Here is a 20,122-nt window from a genome sequence, read left to right as displayed (position 1 = left end):
GAGAGCAGTGCAAATCATTAAACAAGGCATGCTTAAAATCCAAGGTCCCACGCTGCAGGGTCGCCTGTAGCGACTGCTGCTGGCATACAGATCTCGTCCGCACTCACTGACTGAGATCCCCCCCCGTGCAACTATTGATGAAAAGGACTTTAAAAACAAGGCTCTCATTAATCCTCCCAGACATGCACAAAATCGTTGAGGCAAAGCGCCGTAAGCTGACTGAGTACCATGACAGAGATTCGAGGGGGAGATGGAATGAGATAGGGGACAAAGTCTTTGTACTAAACTATGGCAGGGGGTCCCAAATGGCTTGCAGGGACAGTAACGGGCAAGAAAGGAAACAGGCTACTGGTAGTACAAATGGACAATGACAAAACCTGCCGGAGGCATGTAGACCAAGTCAAAAGCAGATTTACCAACAACACTGCGGAACCAGAGGCAGACTACAATGTGGAACTCGCACCACACCTGGTGGACAGACAGAAGGAACAACCTGAGGAAAGGGCAATCCCAACAGACAGCCCAGGCGAGTCAACAACAATCACACCAATCGAAACAGACAGCCCAGGTGAGATACCAGCAACCACACCCAAAGAAAAACAGACACCAAGACAAACAACTGAACCACAACTCAGATACTCCATGCGAGAGCATAGACCACCTGAGAGACTGAACCTATAAAAACAAAATAAGACCTTGGGGGAGGGTGATGTCATGTATCTTACATTATTATATATAACTGTATCCTAACATGCTAGACATGACTGTAATAAGATATGACCTGTAACCACCAGCATACCTTACCATCAGGGGTGCACTTGCAAGAGACAGGTATATAAGGACAGGTCTCAGGCAAGTGCAGCATTCCAGAGCTGTGAAATAAAGGTGCAGGTCCAGAGTGACCTTGACTTCACTACATGCCTCGTGTGAATCTGTACTGAGGGGACAGGACTTTGCACAAACCATGGTCGAGGATCCATGTAGACTATGCGGGCCTATTCCTAGGCAAAATGTTTTTGGTTGTCTTGGACGCTTACTCAAAGTGGATTGAATGTGCAATAATGTCTGTAAGCATATCCACGGCCTCCATTGAAAGTCTACGAGCTGTGTTTGGCCTGATGTCCTAGTCAGCGACAATGGGCCGTGCTTCACCAATGCTGAATTCAAAGAATTCATGACCCGCAACGGGATCAAACATGTCACATCTGCCCCGTTCAAGCCCGCATCCGCCAGGCAGAACGGGCAGTCCAGACCATCAAGCAAAGCTTGAAACACGTGACGGAAGGCACCCTGCAGACCCGGTTGTCCCGAGTACTGCTCAGCCACCGCACCAGACCCACTCACTCACCAGGATTCCCTCAGCTGAGCTGCTCATGAAAAGGGCATTTAAAACAAGGCTCTCTCAGGTCCACCCTGATCTACATGATCACGTGGAGGACAAGCGGCATCAACAAAATGTGTACCATGACTGCGCAAATTTGTCACGCGATATTGAGATCAATGATCCTGTGTTTGTGCTCAATTATGGACACGGTCCCAACTGGATCGCTGGCACGGTCACAGCCAAAAAAGGGAGTAGGGCATTTCAGATCAAACTGACCAATGGACAAATGCACAGAAAACACTTGGACCAAATCAAATTGCGGTTCACCAACAGCTACAAACAACCTGAAGAGGACATCAACTTTGACCTTCCAACCCACGCACAAGTGGCAACTGACATCCTGCACTCTGGAACCTTAATAAAGGAGCTAAGGTCACACTTGCTCATTACGCACAGTATTCAGTCTGACCATTTATTATGAGTGTATCACCCTGCCCGCTCCACATAACCCCAGATCCCTTTATCGTTTAAGAAACTGTCTATTTCTGTCTTAAACTTATTCAATGTCCCAGCTTCCACATCTCTCTGAGGCAGCGAATTCCACAGATTTACAACCCTCTGAGAGAAGAAATTTCTCCTCATCTCTGTTTTAAATAGGCGGCCCCTTATTCTAAGATCATGCCCCCTAGTACTAGTCTCCCCTGTCATGTATCTCACACTACTGTACATAACTATATCTTACCATGCTATACATGACTGTAACTAGAGATGACCTGTAACCACTAGCTTACCTTACCACCAGGGGTGCACTTGCAGGAGACACTGGATACCTGTCCCAGACAGGTATATAAGGACAGATCTCAGGCAAGTGTGGCATTCGAGAGGTGTGTAATAAAGATGCAGGTCCTGAGTGACCTTGACTTCAGTATGTGCCTCGTGTGAATCTGTACTGCAGGGACAGGACTTTACAGTGGCGACGAGTTACGGGATTACAGAATCCACAGAATGGCGACCAATGGCTCAGATGAAAAATACAATGCTGGAGATAATTTGGAGGACTTTATAGAAAGGCTCCAGCAAAGCTTTGTAACCAAAGACTGGTTAGGCGACGATAAGGCAGACAAGAGAAGAGCCCATCTCTTGACCAGCTGTGGCTCGAAGGGTATTGGTGAGGCCGCATCTGGAGTACTGCGTGCAGTTTTGGTCACCTTTCTTAAGGAAGGATATACTAGCTTTGGAGGGGGTACAGAGATGATTCACTAGGCTGATTCCGGAGATGAGGGGGTTACCTTATGATGGTAGATTGTGTAGACTGGGTCTTTACTCATTGGAGTTCAGAAGGATGAGGGGTGATCTTATAGAAACATTTAAAATAATGAAAGGGATAGACAAGATAGAGGCAGAGAGGTTGTTTCCACTGGTAGGGGGGACTAGAACTAGGGGGCACAGCCTCAAAATACAGGGGAGCCAATTTAAAACAGAGTTGAGAAGGAATTTCTTCTCCCAGAGGGTTGTGAATCTGTGGAATTCTCTGCCCAAGGAAGCAGTTGAGGCTAGCTCATTGAATGTATTCAAATCACAGATAGATAGATTTTTAACCAATAAGGGAATTAAGGTTTACGGGGAGCGGGCGGGTAAGTGGAGCTGAGTTCACGGCCAGATCAGCCATGATCTTGTTGAATGGCGGGGCAGGCTCGAAGGGCTAGATGGCCTACTCCTGTTCCTAATTCTTATGTTCTTATGTTCTTATGAAAACATACGCCTTAATGAAGGACCTGCTGGCATCCGAGAAACCAGCAAGCAAGTCATTTGAAGAGTTGAGCACACTGGTAAGAGACCACCTGAAGCCAGCGAGCAGCCTACACATGGCCAGACACAGGTTCTACAACTACAGACGCTGTGTGGGCCAGAGCATACCCGACTTCGTGGCGGAACTTCGGAAGTTGGCTAGCTTATGTGAGTTCTCCGATGAACTAAGGAGAGAAGTACCGAGAGACTTTTTTATTGAAGGAATAGGCCATGCAGGCATATTCCGAAAGCTCATAGAGACCAAGAATATGGCCCTAGAGGCAGCAGCACTGGTTGCACAGACATTCCTGGCAGGAGAAGAAGAGACGAGGTTGCGGGTACGACAACTAACGAAACATCGGAACAAGGGGTTCACAGCGTGAAACAGGCAGCTACCCCCACACACAGACAAAGGCAGGAGAGCAGGCCCTCAACAGCAGGCAGTGGTGCCAGAAGCCATCAAGGGCCACATGATCAGCCAAAAACACCTCATCAAACCACAATGCGAGCAATCAACTACAAACTGAGAGAGGCTCAAGAGAGATCAGGTCATCCTTTGGAAACAATGGAAGCGGTCTGTGCTGGAGATGTGGTGGAAGGCACTCATCAAGGGGGTGTCGATTTCAGCAGGCTGTTTGCAGAAACTGCGACTATACAGGGCATCTGGCCCGCATGTGTAGAAAAACGGCAGCTCGGCTGGTATACGAATCAGAAGGGTCGGAAAGCGGACCAGAAGACGGTGGGGACAGTACCCGGGACACCGATGTACAGCGGGTCAACACGATCAATGGCCACTGCTCCTACAACAAGACGCCGCCAATAATGATGACGATACTACTCAACGGGATACCCATCAACATGGAGCTGGATACGGGAGCGAGTCAATCTCTCATGAGCGCTCAACAATTTGAACAGCTGTGGCCGCACAAAAGAGACAGACCAAAACTCACAAGGGTCGACACCAGACTAAGGACCTATATCAAAGAAATCATCCCATTCCTCGGCAGCGCCATGCTCTCAGTCACACACAAAGGGACAGTGAACTGACTTCCCCTGTGGATTGTCCCCGGAGATCTCCCAGCACTGCTGGGGAGAAGCTGGCTGGCAAAACTAAACTGGAAATGGGATGATGTTCACGCCATGTCGTCAGAGGAACGGACCTCCTGCTCAACAGTTCTAAGTCGATTTGAACATCTCTTTCAGCCAGGTGTGGGCACCTTCAAAGGGGATAAAGTCAAAATCTACATCACACAGGATGCTATACCGGTCCATCACAAGGCTAGAGCTGTGCCCTATGTGATAAGGGAAAAGATTGAACATGAACTGGACAGGTTACTGCGGGAAGGCATTATCGCACCTGTGGAATTTAGCGACTGGGCAAGTCCCATCGACCCAGTCATGAAGCCTGATGGATCCGTACGAATCTGTGGGGACTACAAATCTACCATAAACAGAGTCTCCCTACAGGACCAATACCCGCTGCCCAGAGCGGAGGACTTATTTGTCACACTGGCTGGAGGAAAACTTTTCTCAAAACTAGATCTCACATCTGACGCAAGAATTGACCGACGAGTCCAAGCTACTCACCACCATCAACACACATCGAGGCCTTTTCGTGTACAATCGATGCCCATTCGGCATCAGGTCGGCAGCTGCTATATTCCAGCATAACATGGAGAGTCTGCTCAAGTCCATCCCCGGGACGGTTGTATTTCAAGACGACATACTTATCACGGGCAGGGACACCGATTCCCATCTCCGCAATTTGGATGAAGTACTAAAGCGGTTGGATCGGGTAGGCCGAAGAGTTAAGAAATCCAAGTGCCTGTTTCCCGCGCCCGAGGTTGAATTTTTGGGCAGAAGGATTGCCGCTGATGGAATCCGCCCAACAGAGTCCAAAACCGAAGCAATTTGCCTGGCACCCAGGCACCGGAATATCTCAGAACCTATGCGCCTTTCTCGGGCTACTCAATTACTTTAGGAACTTTATGCAGAACTTAAGCACACTACTGGAGCCTCTCCATGTGCTACTCAGAAAGGGGTGCGATTGTTTTTGGGGGGACGCCCAGGAACGCGCCTTCAATAAGGCACGCAACCTTCTGTGTTCCAATAGTGTTTTGGCTTTCTTTGATCCAGGTAAAAAGCTAGTTCTTACATGTGATGCGTCAGCGTATGGGGTCGGGTGCGTTTTGCAACATGTCAATAGTGCGGGCAAATTACAACCCATAGCTTATGCCTCCAGGTCACTTTTGCAGGCGGAGCGCGGGTACGGAATGGTAGAGAAGGAGGCGCTTGTGTCTGTGTACGGTGTCAAAAAGATGCACCAATACCTTTTCGGGGCCAAGTTTGTGTTAGAAACCGACCACAAACCCCTCACGTCCCTACTATCCGAGAGCAAGGCAATAAACGCCAACGCCTCGGCGCACATTCAACGGTGAGCACTCATGCTGGCGTCTTACGATTACACCATAAGGCACAGACCAGACACAGACAACTGTGCCGACGAGCTCAGCAGGCCACCCCTGGCGACCACGGAAAGGTCTGATGAACAGGACTGTGAGATAGTCATGGCAATCAATGCCTTTGAGTCCACAGGTTCGCCCATGACGGCTCGCCAAATCAGAGCCTGGACGGCCAGCGACCCCACGCTATCCCTTGTAAAAAGATGTGTCCTAACTGGTGACTGGGCAGAGGCTCGTGATGCCTGCCCCGAGGAGATCAAACCTTTCCATAGGCGCATGCATGAGCTGTCACTACAAGCAGACTGCCTGATGTGGGGTAGCCAAGTAGTGCGAGGCAGAGAGGCATTTGTCCGGGAGCTCCACTGCGAGCATCCGGGAATCGTTCTCATGAAGGCCATAGCCAGATCCCACGTCTGGTGGCCTGGCATTGACACGGACTTGGAGCTCTGCGTCCGACGGTGCACCATTTGTGCCCAACTCGGTAATGCCGCCAGGGAGGCCCCCCTGAGCCCCTGGCTCTGGCCCACCAAACCGTGGTCGCGTGTGCATGGAGACTATGCGGGCCCATTCATGGGCAAAATGTTCCACATAGTTGTAGATGCATTTTCTAAGTGGATCGAATGCACCATTTTAAACTCGAGCACCACCTCCACCACTGTGGAGAGCCTAGGAACCATATTCGCAACGCATGGCATTCCTGACATATTGGTCAGTTGGTCGTACCACAGGGAAAGGATCCACAGCCAGATAGGGAATGGAAGACCAACAGGAAGAGCAGTGCAAGGAAGGTAGTGCAGGAGTCCCCCGTGGTCATCCCCCTGCAAAACAGATACACTGCTTTGGGTACTGTTGAGGGGGATGACTCATCAGGGGAGGGCAGCAGCAGTCAAGTTCATGGCACCGTGGCTGGCTCTGCTGCACAGGAGGGCAGGAAAAAGAGTGGGAGAGCAATAGTGATTGGGGATTCAATGGTGAGGGGAATAGATAGGCGTTTCTGCGGCCGCAACCGAGACTCCAGGATGGTATGTTGCCTCCCTGGTGCAAGGGTCAAGGATGTCTCGGAGCGGGTGCAGGACATTCTAAAAAGGGAGGGAGAACAGCCAGTTGTCGTGGTGCACATTGGTACCAACGACATAGGTAAAAAGAGGGATGAGGTCCTACGAAACGAATTTAAGGAGCTAGGAGCTAAATTAAAAAGTAGGACCTCAAAAGTAGTAATCTCGTGATAGTCAGAGTAGGAATCGCAGGATAGCGCAGATGAATACGTGGCTTGAGCAGTGGTGCAACAGGGAGGGATTCAAATTCCTGGGGCATTGGAACCGGTTCTGGGGGAGGTGGGACCAGTACAAACCGGACGGTCTGCACTTGGGCAGGACCGGAACCAATGTCCTAGGGGGAGTGTTTTCTAGTGCTGTTGGGGAGGATTTAAACTGATATGGCAGGGGGATGGGAACCAATGCAGGGAGACAGAGGGAAACAAAAAGGAGGCAAAAGCAAAAGACAGAAAGGAGATGAGGAAAAGTGGAGGGCAGAGAAACCCAAGGCAAAGAACAAAAAGGGCCACTGTACAGCAAAATTCTAAAAGGACAAAGGGTGTTAAAAGAACAAGCCTGAAGGCTTTGTGTCTTAATGCAAGGAGTATCCGCAATAAAGTGGATGAATTAACTGTGCAAATAGATGTTAACAAATATGATGTGATTGGGATTACGGAGATGTGGCTCCAGGATGATCAGGGCTGGGAACTCAACATCCAGGGGTATTCAACATTCAGGAAAGATAGAATAAAAGGAAAAGGAGGTGGGGTAGCATTGCTGGTTAAGGAGCAAATTAAGGCAATAGTTCGGAAGGACATTAGCTTGGATGATGTGGAATCTATATGGGTAGAGCTGCAGAATACCAAAGGACAAAAAACGTTAGTGGGAGTTGTGTACAGACCTCCAAACAGTAGTAGTGATGTTGGGGAGGGCATCAAACATGAAATTAGGGGTGCGTGCAATAAAGGAGCAGCAGTTATAATGGGTGACTTTAATATGCACATAGATTGGGTTAACCAAACTGGAAGCAATACGGTGGAGGAGGATTTCCTGGAGTGCATAAGGGATGGTTTTTTAGACCAATATGCCGAGGAACCAACTAGGGGGGAGGCCATCTTAGACTGAGTGTTGTGTAATGAGAGAGGATTAATTAGCAATCTCGTTGTGCGAGGCCCCTTGGGGAAGAGTGACCATAATATGGTGGAATTCTGCATTAGGATGGAGAATGAAACAGTTAATTCAGAGACCATGGTCCAGAACTTAAAGAAGGGTAACTTTGAAGGTATGAGGCGTGAATTGGCTAGGATAGATTGGCGAATGATACTGAAGGGGTTGATTGTGGATGGGCAATGGCAGACATTTAGAGACCGCATGGATGAACTACAACAATTGTACATTCCTGTCTGTCGTAAAAATAAAAAAGGGAAGGTGGCTCAACCGTGGCTATCAAGGGAAATCAGGGATAGCATTAAAGCCAAGGAAGTGGCATACAAATTGGCCAGAAATAGCAGAGAACCCGGGGACTGGGAGAAATTTAGAACTCAGCAGAGGAGGACAAAGGGTTTGATTAGGGCAGGGAAAATGGAGTACGAGAAGAAGCTTGCAGGGAACATTAAGACGGATTGCAAAAGTTTCTATAGATATGTAAAGAGAAAAAGGTTAGTAAAGACAAACGTAGGTCCCCTCAGTCAGAATCAGGGGAAGTCATAACGGGGATCATAGAAATGGCGGACCAATTGAACAAGTACTTTGGTTCGGTATTCACTGAGGAGGACACAAACAACCTTCCGGATATAAAAGGGGTCGGAGGGTCTAGTAAGGAGGAGGAACTGAGGGAAATCCTTATTAGTCGGGAAATTGTGTTGGGGAAATTGATGGGATTGAAGGCCGATAAATCCCCAGGGCCTGATGGACTGCATCCCAGAGTACTTAAGGAGGTGGCCTTGGAAATAGTGGATGCATTGACAGTCATTTTCCAACATTCCATTGACTCTGGATCAGTTCCTATGGAGTGGAGGGTAGCCAATGTTACCCCACTTTTTAAAAAAGGAGGGAGAGAGAAAACAGGGAATTACAGACCGGTCAGCCTGACATCGGTAGTGGGTAAAATGATGGAATCAATTATTAAGGATGTCATCGCAGTGCATTTGGAAAGAGGTAATATGATAGGTCCAAGTCAGCATGGATTTGTGAAAGGGAAATCATGCTTGACAAATCTTCTGGAATTTTTTGAGGATGTTTCCAGTAGAGTGGACAAGGGAGAACCAGTTGATGTGGTATATTTGGACTTTCAGAAGGCTTTCGACAAGGTCCCACACAAGAGATTAATGTGCAAAGTTAAAGCACATGGGATTGGGGGTAGTGTGCTGACATGGATTGAGAACTGGTTGTCAGACAGGAAGCAAAGAGTAGGAGTAAATGGGGACTTTTCAGAATGGCAGGCAGTGACTAGTGGGGTACCGCAAGGTTCTGTGCTGGGGCCCCAGCTGTTTACACTGTACATTAATGATTTAGACGAGGGGATTAAATGTAGTATCTCCAAATTTGCGGATGACACTAAGTTGGGTGGCAGTGTGAGTTGCAAGGAGGATTCTATGAGGCTGCAGAGCGACTTGGATAGGTTAGGTGAGTGGGCAAATGCATGGCAGATGAAGTATAATGTGGATAAATGTGAGGTTATCCACTTTGGTGGTAAAAACAGAGAGACAGACTATTATCTGAATGGTGACAGATTAGGAAAAGGGCAGGTGCAAAGAGACCTGGGTGTCATGGTACATCAGTCATTGAAGGTTGGCATGCAGGTACAGCAGGCGGTTAAGAAAGCAAATGGCATGTTGGCCTTCATAGCGAGGGGATTTGAGTACAAGGGCAGGGAGGTGTTGCTACAATTGTACAGGGCCTTGGTGAGGCCACACCTGGAGTATTGTGTACAGTTTTGGTCGCCTAACCTGAGGAAGGACATTCTTGCTATTGAGGGAGTGCAGCGAAGGTTCACCAGACTGATTCCCGGGATGGTGGGACTGACCTATCAAGAAAGACTGGATCAACTGGGCTTGTATTCATTGGAGTTCAGAAGAATGAGAGGGGACCTCATAGAAACGTTTAAAATTCTGACGGGGTTAGACAGGTTAGATGCAGGAAGAATGTTCCCAATGTTGGGGAAGTCCAGAACCAGGGGACACAGTCTAAGGATAAGGGGGATGCCATTTAGGACCGAGATGAGGAGGAATTTCTTCACCCAGAGAGTGGTGAACCTGTGGAATTCTCTACCGCAGAAAGTTGTTGAGGCCAATTCACTAAATATATTCAAAAAGGAGTTAGATGAAGTCCTTACTACTAGGGGGATCAAGGGGTATGGTGAGAAAGCAGGAATGGGGTACTGAAGTTGCATGTTCAGCCATGAACTCATTGAATGGCGGTGCAGGCTAGAAGGGCCGAATGGCCTACTCCTGCACCTATTTTCTATGTTTCTATGTTTCTATAATGGTCCGTGCTTCACCAACGCAGAATTCCAAGATTTTACAAGTGACCATGGCATAAATCACGTTCAGACGGCACCGTTCAAGCCGGCCTCCAACGGCGAGGCGGAGCGAGCAGTGCAGATTATTAAACAAGGCATGCTCAAAATCCAAGGTCCCACGCTGCAGGGCCGCCTGTCACGACTGCTGCTGGCATACAGATCTCGTCCGCATTCATTGACTGGAGTTCCCCCCGTGCAACTATTAATGAAATGGACCTTAAAACAAGGCTCTCCCAGACATGCATGAAATCATTGAGGCAAAGCGCCGTAAGCTAACCGAGTACCATGACCGAAATTCGAGGGGGAGGTGGAATGAGATCGGGGACAAAGTGTTTGTGGTAAACTATGGCAGAGGTCCCAAATGGCTTGCAGGGACAGTAACGGGCAAGAAAGGAAACAGGCTACTGGTTGTACAAATGGACAATGGCCAAACCTGCCGGAGGCATGTAGACCAAGTCAAAAGTAGATTTACCAACAACACTGCTGAACCAGAGGCAGACTACAATGTGGAGCTCACATCACACCTGGTGGACAGACAGAAGGAACAATCTGAGGAAAGGGCAATCCCAACAGACAGCCCAGACGAGACACCAACAATCATACTGAACGAAACAGACAGCCCAGGCGAGATACCAGCAATCACACTGAAAGAAAAACAGACACCAAGGCAAACAACTGAACCACAACTAAGACGCTCCACGCGAGAGCGTAGACCACCTGAAAGACTGAACCTATAAAGACAATAAGACCTTGGGGGAGGGTGATGTCATGTATCTCACACTACTGTACATAAATGTATCTTACCATGCTATACATGACTGTAACTAGAGATGACCTGTAACCACAAGCTTACCTTACCACCAGGGGTGCACTTGCAGGAGACACTGGATACCTGTCCCAGACAGGTATATAAGGACAGATCTCAGGCAAGTGTGGCATTCGAGAGCTGTGTAATAAAGGTGCAGGTCCTGAGTGACCTTGACTTCAGTATGTGCCTCGTGTGAATCTGTACTGAGGGGACAGGACTTTACATCCCCTATCAGTGAAAACATCCTCTCTGCATCCACCTTGTCAAGCTCCCTCATAATCTTATACGTTTCGATAAGATCACCTCTCATCCTTCTGAGTGCCAGTGAGTAGAGGCCCAACCTACTCAACCTTTCCTCATAAGTCAAACCCCTCAGCTCCGGAATCAACCTAGTGAACCTTCTCTGAACTGCCTCCAAAGCAAGTATATCCTTTCGTAAATATGGATACCAAAACTGTACGCAATATTCCAGGTGTGGCCTCACCAATACCCTGTATAGCTGTAGCAAGACTGCTCTGCTTTTATACTCCATCCCCTTTACAATAAAGGCCAAGATTCCATTGGCCTTCCTGATCACTTGCATACTAACCTTTTGTGTTTCATGCACAAGTATCCCCAGGTCCCACTGTACTGCAGCACTTTGCAATCTTTCTCCATTTATATAATAACTTGCTCTGTGATTTTTTTCTACCAAAGTGCCAAGTGTTATGTTCCCCCATCCAAATCAAACTGGCAATAATAGCGCCGATGATAAAAGCAGATAGACTATACTAAGGCGAAGAAAGGTATTAAATGTCAAAGAAGTGATCTGGATGCTGGAAACTCTCCTGGTAATCCTAACAGCACAATAGCACATAGATCTTATGATCCAATTACCTGCAGCTGATGTTCATTTGAATACCGCTCCAATGGCTCTGAGAGACCAATCCCGCTAAGTTTTACTGACAAGTTGGGCGATGGGCAGGAATTCTGCAATTTTGCGTTTATATGGTGTTGGGGTCCTAATTGCATCATAGGACCCCGATGTGCACATATCATGAGGACATCGCTTGCCTCTGGTGGGTGCCTTGGCCAACTCAAAAAACGGCACAGATAAATAATGCCAGTGGAAGTGCAGCAGGAACGGAGTGGTAGAATCATAGACTGGTTACTGCACAGAAGGAGGCCATTCGGCCCATCGTGCCTGTGCCAGCTCTCTGCAAGAGCACATCAGCTAGACCACTCCGCCCGCCCTTTCCCCGTAGCCCTGCATAGAATCCATTTTTTAAAATTCAGGTACTTATCCAATTTCCCTTTGAAAACCACAAATGGATCTGTCTCCTCCACCCTTTCAGGCAGTACATTCCAGATCCTAACCACTCGCTGTGTAAAAAAGTTTTTCTTCATGTCATCTTTGATTCTGCTGCCAATCACCTTAAATCTGTGTCCTCTGGTTCTCAACCCTTCCGCCAATGGAACAGTTTCTCTCTACTTATTCTGTCTAGACCCCTCATGATTTGGAAGTGATCTACAGTGATTTTTAATTGCCCATCCACCCCATTCCTGTTGGGGTTATTTGCCTCTGACCAAGACCCACTGCAAGAGATTGTTTTCCTGCCTGCCTCCAGAACAAAGTGCTACCAATGGAAAAGCTAAACAGCTGCTGTTGCCAGCACTTATTCAGATGCACCATTTTATTTTAGCAGTGGCAATGTCCAACTCTTCGTTTACCTATAAAAGCTAACATTGTGGTTTTCCCAACACCGGGAAGGTCGACAGCAAGAATGATAAAAACACAAATGTGACTTTGCAATAGGAACCAGTACATTGATATACGTGTTATAAAAGATTAGTTCACTTAACTGTGTAAGCCTGTATATGAACAATGGTGAAAACAAAGGTTGCCATTTTGCTAACACCTTTGCATCGACACAAAGTGATTTGGGGTACATGTGATAGTGGCGATATAACTCGAGGGAGGTTAGCAATCAGATTCCTCCGTCAGCTGTTGCAAGAGTTGTGAGACCACCTAGAGTGGGTAATCTCACACCCTTTGAGCTTCTCATGGGATATGGTATAACTCCAGTCAGATGTGAAACCACATAATAAAAGTGCCTGGGTGGTTATTGGTCCTTTGTAAATATTTGACCCTTTGTGATGTTATGAAAGAAGGGATGAATGAAGGTTCTCTCAGAACATTCAAAATTAGCTACCAAGGGAGCCAAACTTTGCATGTGTATCTAAGCACACAGACACAGTGCTCCTTTACCATTTAATTCAGTGAGACCTACTGCGAGGTGCAGTCATCAGCATAACTCAGCTCTGGGCCTGGGATGTGTAATACAACGTCATCTTGAGTTGCACAATGAAGAAAACGCAGATCATAACTAAATCCACTAGAGGTCAGTAAAGCATAAGAAAGCTGAGAGCTGACATGTAATTTACTGCCCGCACTCAAAAACAGCACAAAGAAGTTGGCTTTGATATGGAGGCCAAGCTGTTCATAAGATTTGTTTTCAAAAAGTCTTGTAATGACTTGCATATTTGAACCAACCAAAAGTGGTTTGGGTTTAAAGGATTAAGTGTAAATGGTGGGCAATTAGTATTTGGTTGTAAATTGTACCATATGTTTTCCTATATTACAGTACTCCAAATTGTCTTTGAGGATGACATTCTCAACTGGAAGTGCAATAATGGCCTAGAATTTCCTTGATCCCATTTAAGCCAAAATTACATCAAAATTTACACCGGTTTCTATGCCGTTCTTCCCAATGGAAATTTACACCCAAATTTCCTACGGAATGCATTTGCCTATGATGGACTGTAAAATCTGGCTTTAAACATGTGTGAATGCTGCGCCGTCATAATGAGTAATAGCAACTAGGCTGCTGTCTTCTGATATTGCGCCTACTGTCAGAACCTCTTCCCTCCGCTGCTCCTCTTCCATTATTATGCAGAACTGGGGTATGCCCATTGTGAAGGTTATTCCAGTTGCATAGTCCTTTTGAAAAGATGGTCAGGGTCTGAAAGAATTCGAGGTGCACTGAAGCTGACAGCATTTGGTTAAGTGTAGTGCCGGTTTCAGTAAGAGAAATTCAAACACGATCGCAAAGAAAATCACCATCAAAGTCCAGAAATCTCAGTTACTCTGAAACCAGATGACTTCAGGCCAAGGCGCACCTACATTTTTGGCTTAAATCTGTGGCAGGACATTGCTGGCATAAATGCAGGAGTCTTGCATGATCTGGTCTTTTGCATTGTGTGCCAGAGGGTTTCGGCAGAAGTCTCCTGGAAGCGGCGCTAACGATCGAAGAAATTTGGAGGCCAAGCTGTTCATAAGATTTGTTTTCAAAAAGTCTTGTAATGACTTGCACATTTGAACCAACCAAAAGTGGTTTGGGTTTAAAGGATTAAGTGTAAATGGTGGGCAATTAGTATATGGTCAACGTTAAACCAGCATATATCAGTTGCACGCAAATTTGCTTGCAGAAAACAGCTGCACTGCTTTCACATCATAGTTCCAGGGAATTAGCTGTAAACCATGATTCCAGTTGTTTATGATTTATATTCGAACTATTATGTGAAATTTTTCTTTAACCTTATGATGGCTGAAGATTTCTTGTGGTCTGTGGTTTGAGAATAATTTGTGCATAACGATGAAGCCTTCAAAAATATTTTAATGATGATTATAAAAAATGTTTATGAATTGGATTGCCAATATAATTGAGAAATTCTGTTGCATAACTACTACCAAATGTTTTAGTGGGAGAATTTGAGAATTTTATATTTGAATCAATTTGGTAACCAACTTATATGAATAGTTTGTTCAAATTGATCATGGATCTGGCAAACAGTACATCAGGTGCCTGTCTTTTATGATAGCATGGCATTTGTGTGAGTAAATGGGTCAGGGATTTAAACATATTCAATTAATTTGACTACATATTTGTACTGTAAAGGGCTTTAAAAAGAGTGACGAAATAAGAGCTGTAATTAACATTCTTTTGCTCAGGTGCACCAACAGCCAGTCTTTGAAGCAGATGACAGCATAGCTTTTGCAGATCGCATCACTAAAACGTTCATACTGGAAGATACTTTCGAGTTACTGTTATCTGGCACAACTGTAGTGAGTGAAATATATGAAGCTTTAGAAAATATACATCGATCTGTAAGATTGAAGGTAAGATTTTGGAGCTTTGTTTAAACCATATTATTCTGTCACATAGGGCCCAAGTTTCCACATGATTTGCGCCTGATTTTTAGGAGCAACTGGTGGAGAATGGACTATCTTAGAAATCGCAATTCTCCACATTTTTTTTTCTGCAGTTCTAGTCAGGTAGAACAGTTCCACTTTGGAACAGAATTTTTTCTTCAAAAGGGGGCGTGTCTGGCCACTGACGCCTGATTTCAAAGTTTCCACAGTGAAAACGTACTCCAAACTAACTTAGAATGGAGCAAGTGAAGATTTTTGTAGAACTGAAAAAACCTGTTCTACACATTAAAAAATCAGGTGCAGGTTACAAATTAGACGTCCAGAACGAGGTGGGGGGGGGGGAAGGGAAGTCATTAAATTCTATAATAAATCCTTATTTATACTTATACAAATATTATACAAATAAATCCAATCTGAATAAACATTTATAAGCAAAGAAAAGATTAAATAAACCATTTTCCTACCTGTGTGAAAGTGCTTCAGCCATCGTTTGTTCCGCGGTGGGGGGGGAGCCGTTCCGTTCATTCCCACGGGGGGGAGGGGGGGAGCCGTTCCGTTCGTTCCCACGGGAGGGGGGGAGCCGTTCCGTTCGTTCCCGCGGGGGGGGGGGGCCATTCCGTTCATTCCCACGGGGGGGGGGGGCGGAGGCGTTCCGTTCATTCCCACGGGGGGGAGGGGGGGAGCCGTTCCGTTCGTTCCCGCGGGGGGGGGGGGCCATTCCGTTCGTTCCCGCGGGGGGGGGGGGGCGGAGGCGTTCCGTTCATTCCCACGGGGGGGAGGGGGGGAGCCGTTCCGTTCGTTCCCGCGGGGGGGGAGGGGGAGCCGTTCCGTTCGTTCCCGCGGGAGGGGGGGGAGGCGTTCCGTTCATTCCCACGGGAGGGGGGGCGGAGGCGTTCCGTTCATTCCCACGGGGGGAGGGGGGGAGCCGTTCCGTTCGTTCCCGCGGGGGGGGGGGGGCCATTCCGTTCGTTCCCACGGGGGGGGAGGGGGGGAGCCGTTCCGTTCATTCCCGCGGGGGGGGAGGGGGGGAGCCGTTCCGTTCGTTCCCGTGGGGGGGGCAGGGGGGGGGGAGCCGTTCCGTTCGTTCCTGCGGGGGGGGAGGGGGGGAGCCGTTCCGTTCGTTCCCGTGGGGGGGGGCAGGGGGGGGGAGCCGTTCCATTCGTTCCGGCGGGGGGGGGGGAGCCGTTCCATTCGTTCCCGTGGGGGGGGGCAGGGGGGGGGAGCCGTTCCATTCGTTCCCGACGGCGGGCGGGGGTGGGGAGGGAAACGGCTGCCTCAACTTCTGAGGCTTCCTGCAGCCTTCTCACTGCTGCAGGAAGCCTCAGTGCTGATCATGGAAGGGCAATGCGCTTTTATTAAAAAATGTTCAAAAATTAAACAGCTACAAAGAACTACAAAAATGGCCGAGTGCCAATGTTTCCTTCACACTGCGCGTGCGCGAACGCTCCAACGCACACGCACAGCGTTGCCGGCAGGAAAAAAACGAATTTAAATGGTACCCGCCCCCTCCCACTTACAAAATCGGCGCGAGTGTAGGCTCCGCCCCCCTGGGCGCCGCGTGTGGAAACTTGGGCCCATAGAATCTACAGCACAGAAACAGGCTATTTGGCCCAACTGATCTATGCCAGTGTTTGTACTCCACATGAACCTCTTTCCACCCTGCCCCCCCCATCCACATATTACTCTGTTCCCTTCCCCCTCATGTATGCACCAAGCCTCCCCTTAAATACATCAATGCTATCTGCTTCAACCATACCATGCGGCTGCCAATTCCACATTCGCACCACTCTCTTTGTAAAAAAAATCCTCCTAAATTCTTTATTTGATCTGTTCATGGCTATTTTATATTTATGCGCTTTGTTCTGGACTCTCTCACAAGTGGGAACAGTTTCTCGTGTATTATGACACCAAGTAATGAGGGAACTATGTCAGACAACCTAATTTCCTAGTAATATTGGGCACCTGTGCATTCCTTGAATAGTGTCGTTAAGGGCCATCGGAGGGATTCAAAATGTAAAAGGCCAGTTTCGCTACTGCAATCATTTACAGGGCAAGCGATTACAGTAGGGAAACTGGGCTTTTGAATATTGGGGAATCTTCTTAATCTTTTAAATATCAACGTTGGACCACTTGCTCTATGGCAAGGCACAGCAGCAATTCTACCCAACCTTCCCCCTCTCAGAGGCCGGCACCACAGTTGCACTGTTAATGATGCGGGCACCCACCCAAAATATATAAATGCTCCTCACGCTAGAAAGTGAGCTGGGGCCAGGGGCACATCATGTGGCAGGCAAAAGTTATAGCCCACCTCAAATCTTCCCCCCACCCCAAATACACTCCACTTGTTTTTCTCGTCTATGTTTAAAGTTCTAAGACACTCCACACTTGCCCTCAGGCCTCTAAAGAAAAAAAAGCGTATTACACCAGCTCTTTTCTATCAGTAGAAAGGCGTGCGCAGAGCTCTGCTTTACCCCATTCAACAACAGCATGAGCCACCAACATGAGTGCTCCCTTGTACCACTGTTAAAAGGGTGTCAACTGTTGTACTGCTTGGTGCATAACTGGGTACTTAAGGGGGGATTTTCCACTTCAACATTCCAAGCACACACTGGGTCACGTAATGGGAATGTGGCCATCATCTTTATGTTCATCTGCCATAAGCTGTATCTTTCAGATTCCTTAAGGAGAGTTTATCTAGTAAACTTTGAGTTCAGGGCACATACATCAACTTTAGAAGCAAATACTTCAGGCAGTTTCTGGAATTTGATGCATGAACTACAATTCTCTTGAAAGCCCCAAATCATATACTTTTGACATTTGAAACTACAAAAATAATTAGTCTTGATTACAGTTGTGTACCTATTGGCCGTGGCTGCATTCATTTATATCAAGTTAGCTGCGTTCCTTCATCTCTTTATTTTATTTGCAGAATCACAGCTGCTTCCAGAAACATGAGCTTTGTCTGACTTCAAGAGATCTAACTGCCATTAGTAATTTTCAAAAGGAATTCCAAAGCCAAGAAAAATTTGAGTTGGTATGTAAATAGATAGAACGTTTAGTTAAGGTCAAGTTGGTATCTAGGATATTAGGAACTTTTTGAGTTTAATAAAAATTGGAGAATTTCACCTTAATATTTCTCCTTAAATATATCTGATACTGTATTGCAATTTAATCTACTGAGATATTTGTGAAAATCTCATTTTATTTGATTGTTTAAATTTAAATCCAGTCATAACCAAAAACTCAATTATTTGATCAGATATTTTAGTCCATTTTTATTCACCTCTCTGATCCGTAGATCATGTATTTTTATAATTAATGTGCACAGAAGTCATATTTGAGAATGACAATAAAAAAATATATTAAAAAATGTTAATTGTTTCATGATTTTAATTATAAATTGTCCTTTTTTTACAGCTTTATCCATCCATTAATCCAGACTACCAAAGGATATTATATGCACTTTACCACAATTTTGGTCACACTTCCAAAACAAAATCTGTTCTGGAGATGCATCTGCTATTTTCAGAACTACATGACCAATTCCAAGCACTGAATTTACAGAAGAGTTTGAATCATTTCACATGGTAAAATAGATTAGATTTATGGATTATTCATTTTAATATTTTAAAGGTACTGTTGAGAAGATCAACATAGATCTTATATATTTGTGAATAATTTGAATAATTTTTACCACTGTTTAGGGTAACGTGTGTCAGAGGGGGTCATCTTATAAGCATGGAGTGGGAGACCCTCGTTAGATAAAGAGGAATAGGAATAGCACAGAGGGTGGAACATAGAAACATAGAAAATAGGTGCAGGAGTAGGCCATTCGGCCCTTCGAGCCTGCACCGCCATTCAACAAGATAATGGCTGATCACCCACCTCAGCACCTCCCCCCCACGCCCCCCCGACCCCCCCAGCCGCAAGGACCACATCCAACTTCCTCCCGAACACATCCAATGAACTGGCATCAACAACTCTCCGCAGCAGGGAACCCCACAGGCCAATAACTCCCCGAGTGAAGAGGTCTCTCCCAATCCCAGCCCCAAACAGCCCACCCCCATCCCAAGAGCGTGAAGGTTGAGTGCTGTTCTTGTTATGTCCTAGGATGCTCTGATAATGACTCCATGAGGCAATATGTTGTACTTGAACTATAGTGACCTTAGTTCTTTATTGATAACTCCAGAGTGAGGATCACACCTGGTGGCCTGCCTTTTATACTAGGCCAGGCACACCTGTACAGGTAACCTACAAGTCTCCCACTGCTGTGCCCTCTGGTGGCACACCTTGTGATAGTACAAACACTAGCCATGTAGGATACATGACAGTTCTGCTGATTGTATATTTGTGATTCTGTGGCCAGACTATTGTATGTACAATAAACTAGTACAGTATTGCACCTTCGCTGTCTGGCTCCCTGTTCCACTTTATCCAGTGCTGGTTTCCTGCTCCACCAGAACCACTGCTAGCCTCTGGTTTCACTTTGTCCTACCACATGTTTTTGGCAGTAAAGTAAGAATGTTTCTTATATTCTGATCTTCTTTTAAGTGTTTTATTATTATTATTTTATTTTATTATTTTATTATCTTCTGTATTTGTGATATTTCAAATTAATGTTAATGGCTTTTATTTCTTCTTGGGTAATGCTGGAACTAACTGAATGGCAGACGAATGTTCATGCCCTGCTGGATGCAAGTACAGGAATAGCCTCAATAACAATGGGATTTTAGTGTTTTGCCATTGTACTGGCACAAGAACATTTCTGAGGGATTGCAATGCTAAAGGTGCTAGGTTTTCATGTCTGGTTTATTTACAAATAATACTTTCTGTACAAATGAGGTTGATCCTAGACATCAACCGCGTTGCACTCAGATGGGAAAAGAGCATCATGTTTGCATCAATTCAATAATGGCCTTCACACGTCACAGTTCAATTGTTTTCTCAGGTATCCCCAATAACTGGAGAGATGTGTAACAGTGAGAGTATGAGGG

At 46.4% G+C, this 20,122-nt stretch overlaps 1 protein-coding gene across 2 annotated transcripts in view; it reads left to right on the top strand.

The window, feature by feature from the left end:
- cped1 (cadherin-like and PC-esterase domain containing 1) overlaps positions 1-20,122 on the top strand; it is a 373,997-nt gene that overhangs the window by 115,931 nt on the left and 237,944 nt on the right. For both annotated transcript variants that reach the window (XM_070900311.1, XM_070900312.1), the window contains 3 exons: positions 14,928-15,095; positions 18,058-18,162; positions 18,546-18,715. In XM_070900311.1, coding sequence (XP_070756412.1) covers positions 14,928-15,095; positions 18,058-18,162; positions 18,546-18,715 — 443 coding nt within the window. The remainder of the gene's footprint in view (positions 1-14,927; positions 15,096-18,057; positions 18,163-18,545; positions 18,716-20,122) is intronic.

This window comes from Pristiophorus japonicus, chromosome 15 (genome assembly GCF_044704955.1).
Source record: "Pristiophorus japonicus isolate sPriJap1 chromosome 15, sPriJap1.hap1, whole genome shotgun sequence".
Taxonomy (NCBI): domain Eukaryota; kingdom Metazoa; phylum Chordata; class Chondrichthyes; family Pristiophoridae; genus Pristiophorus; species Pristiophorus japonicus.
This window is presented reverse-complemented; position numbering and strand designations above follow the sequence as displayed.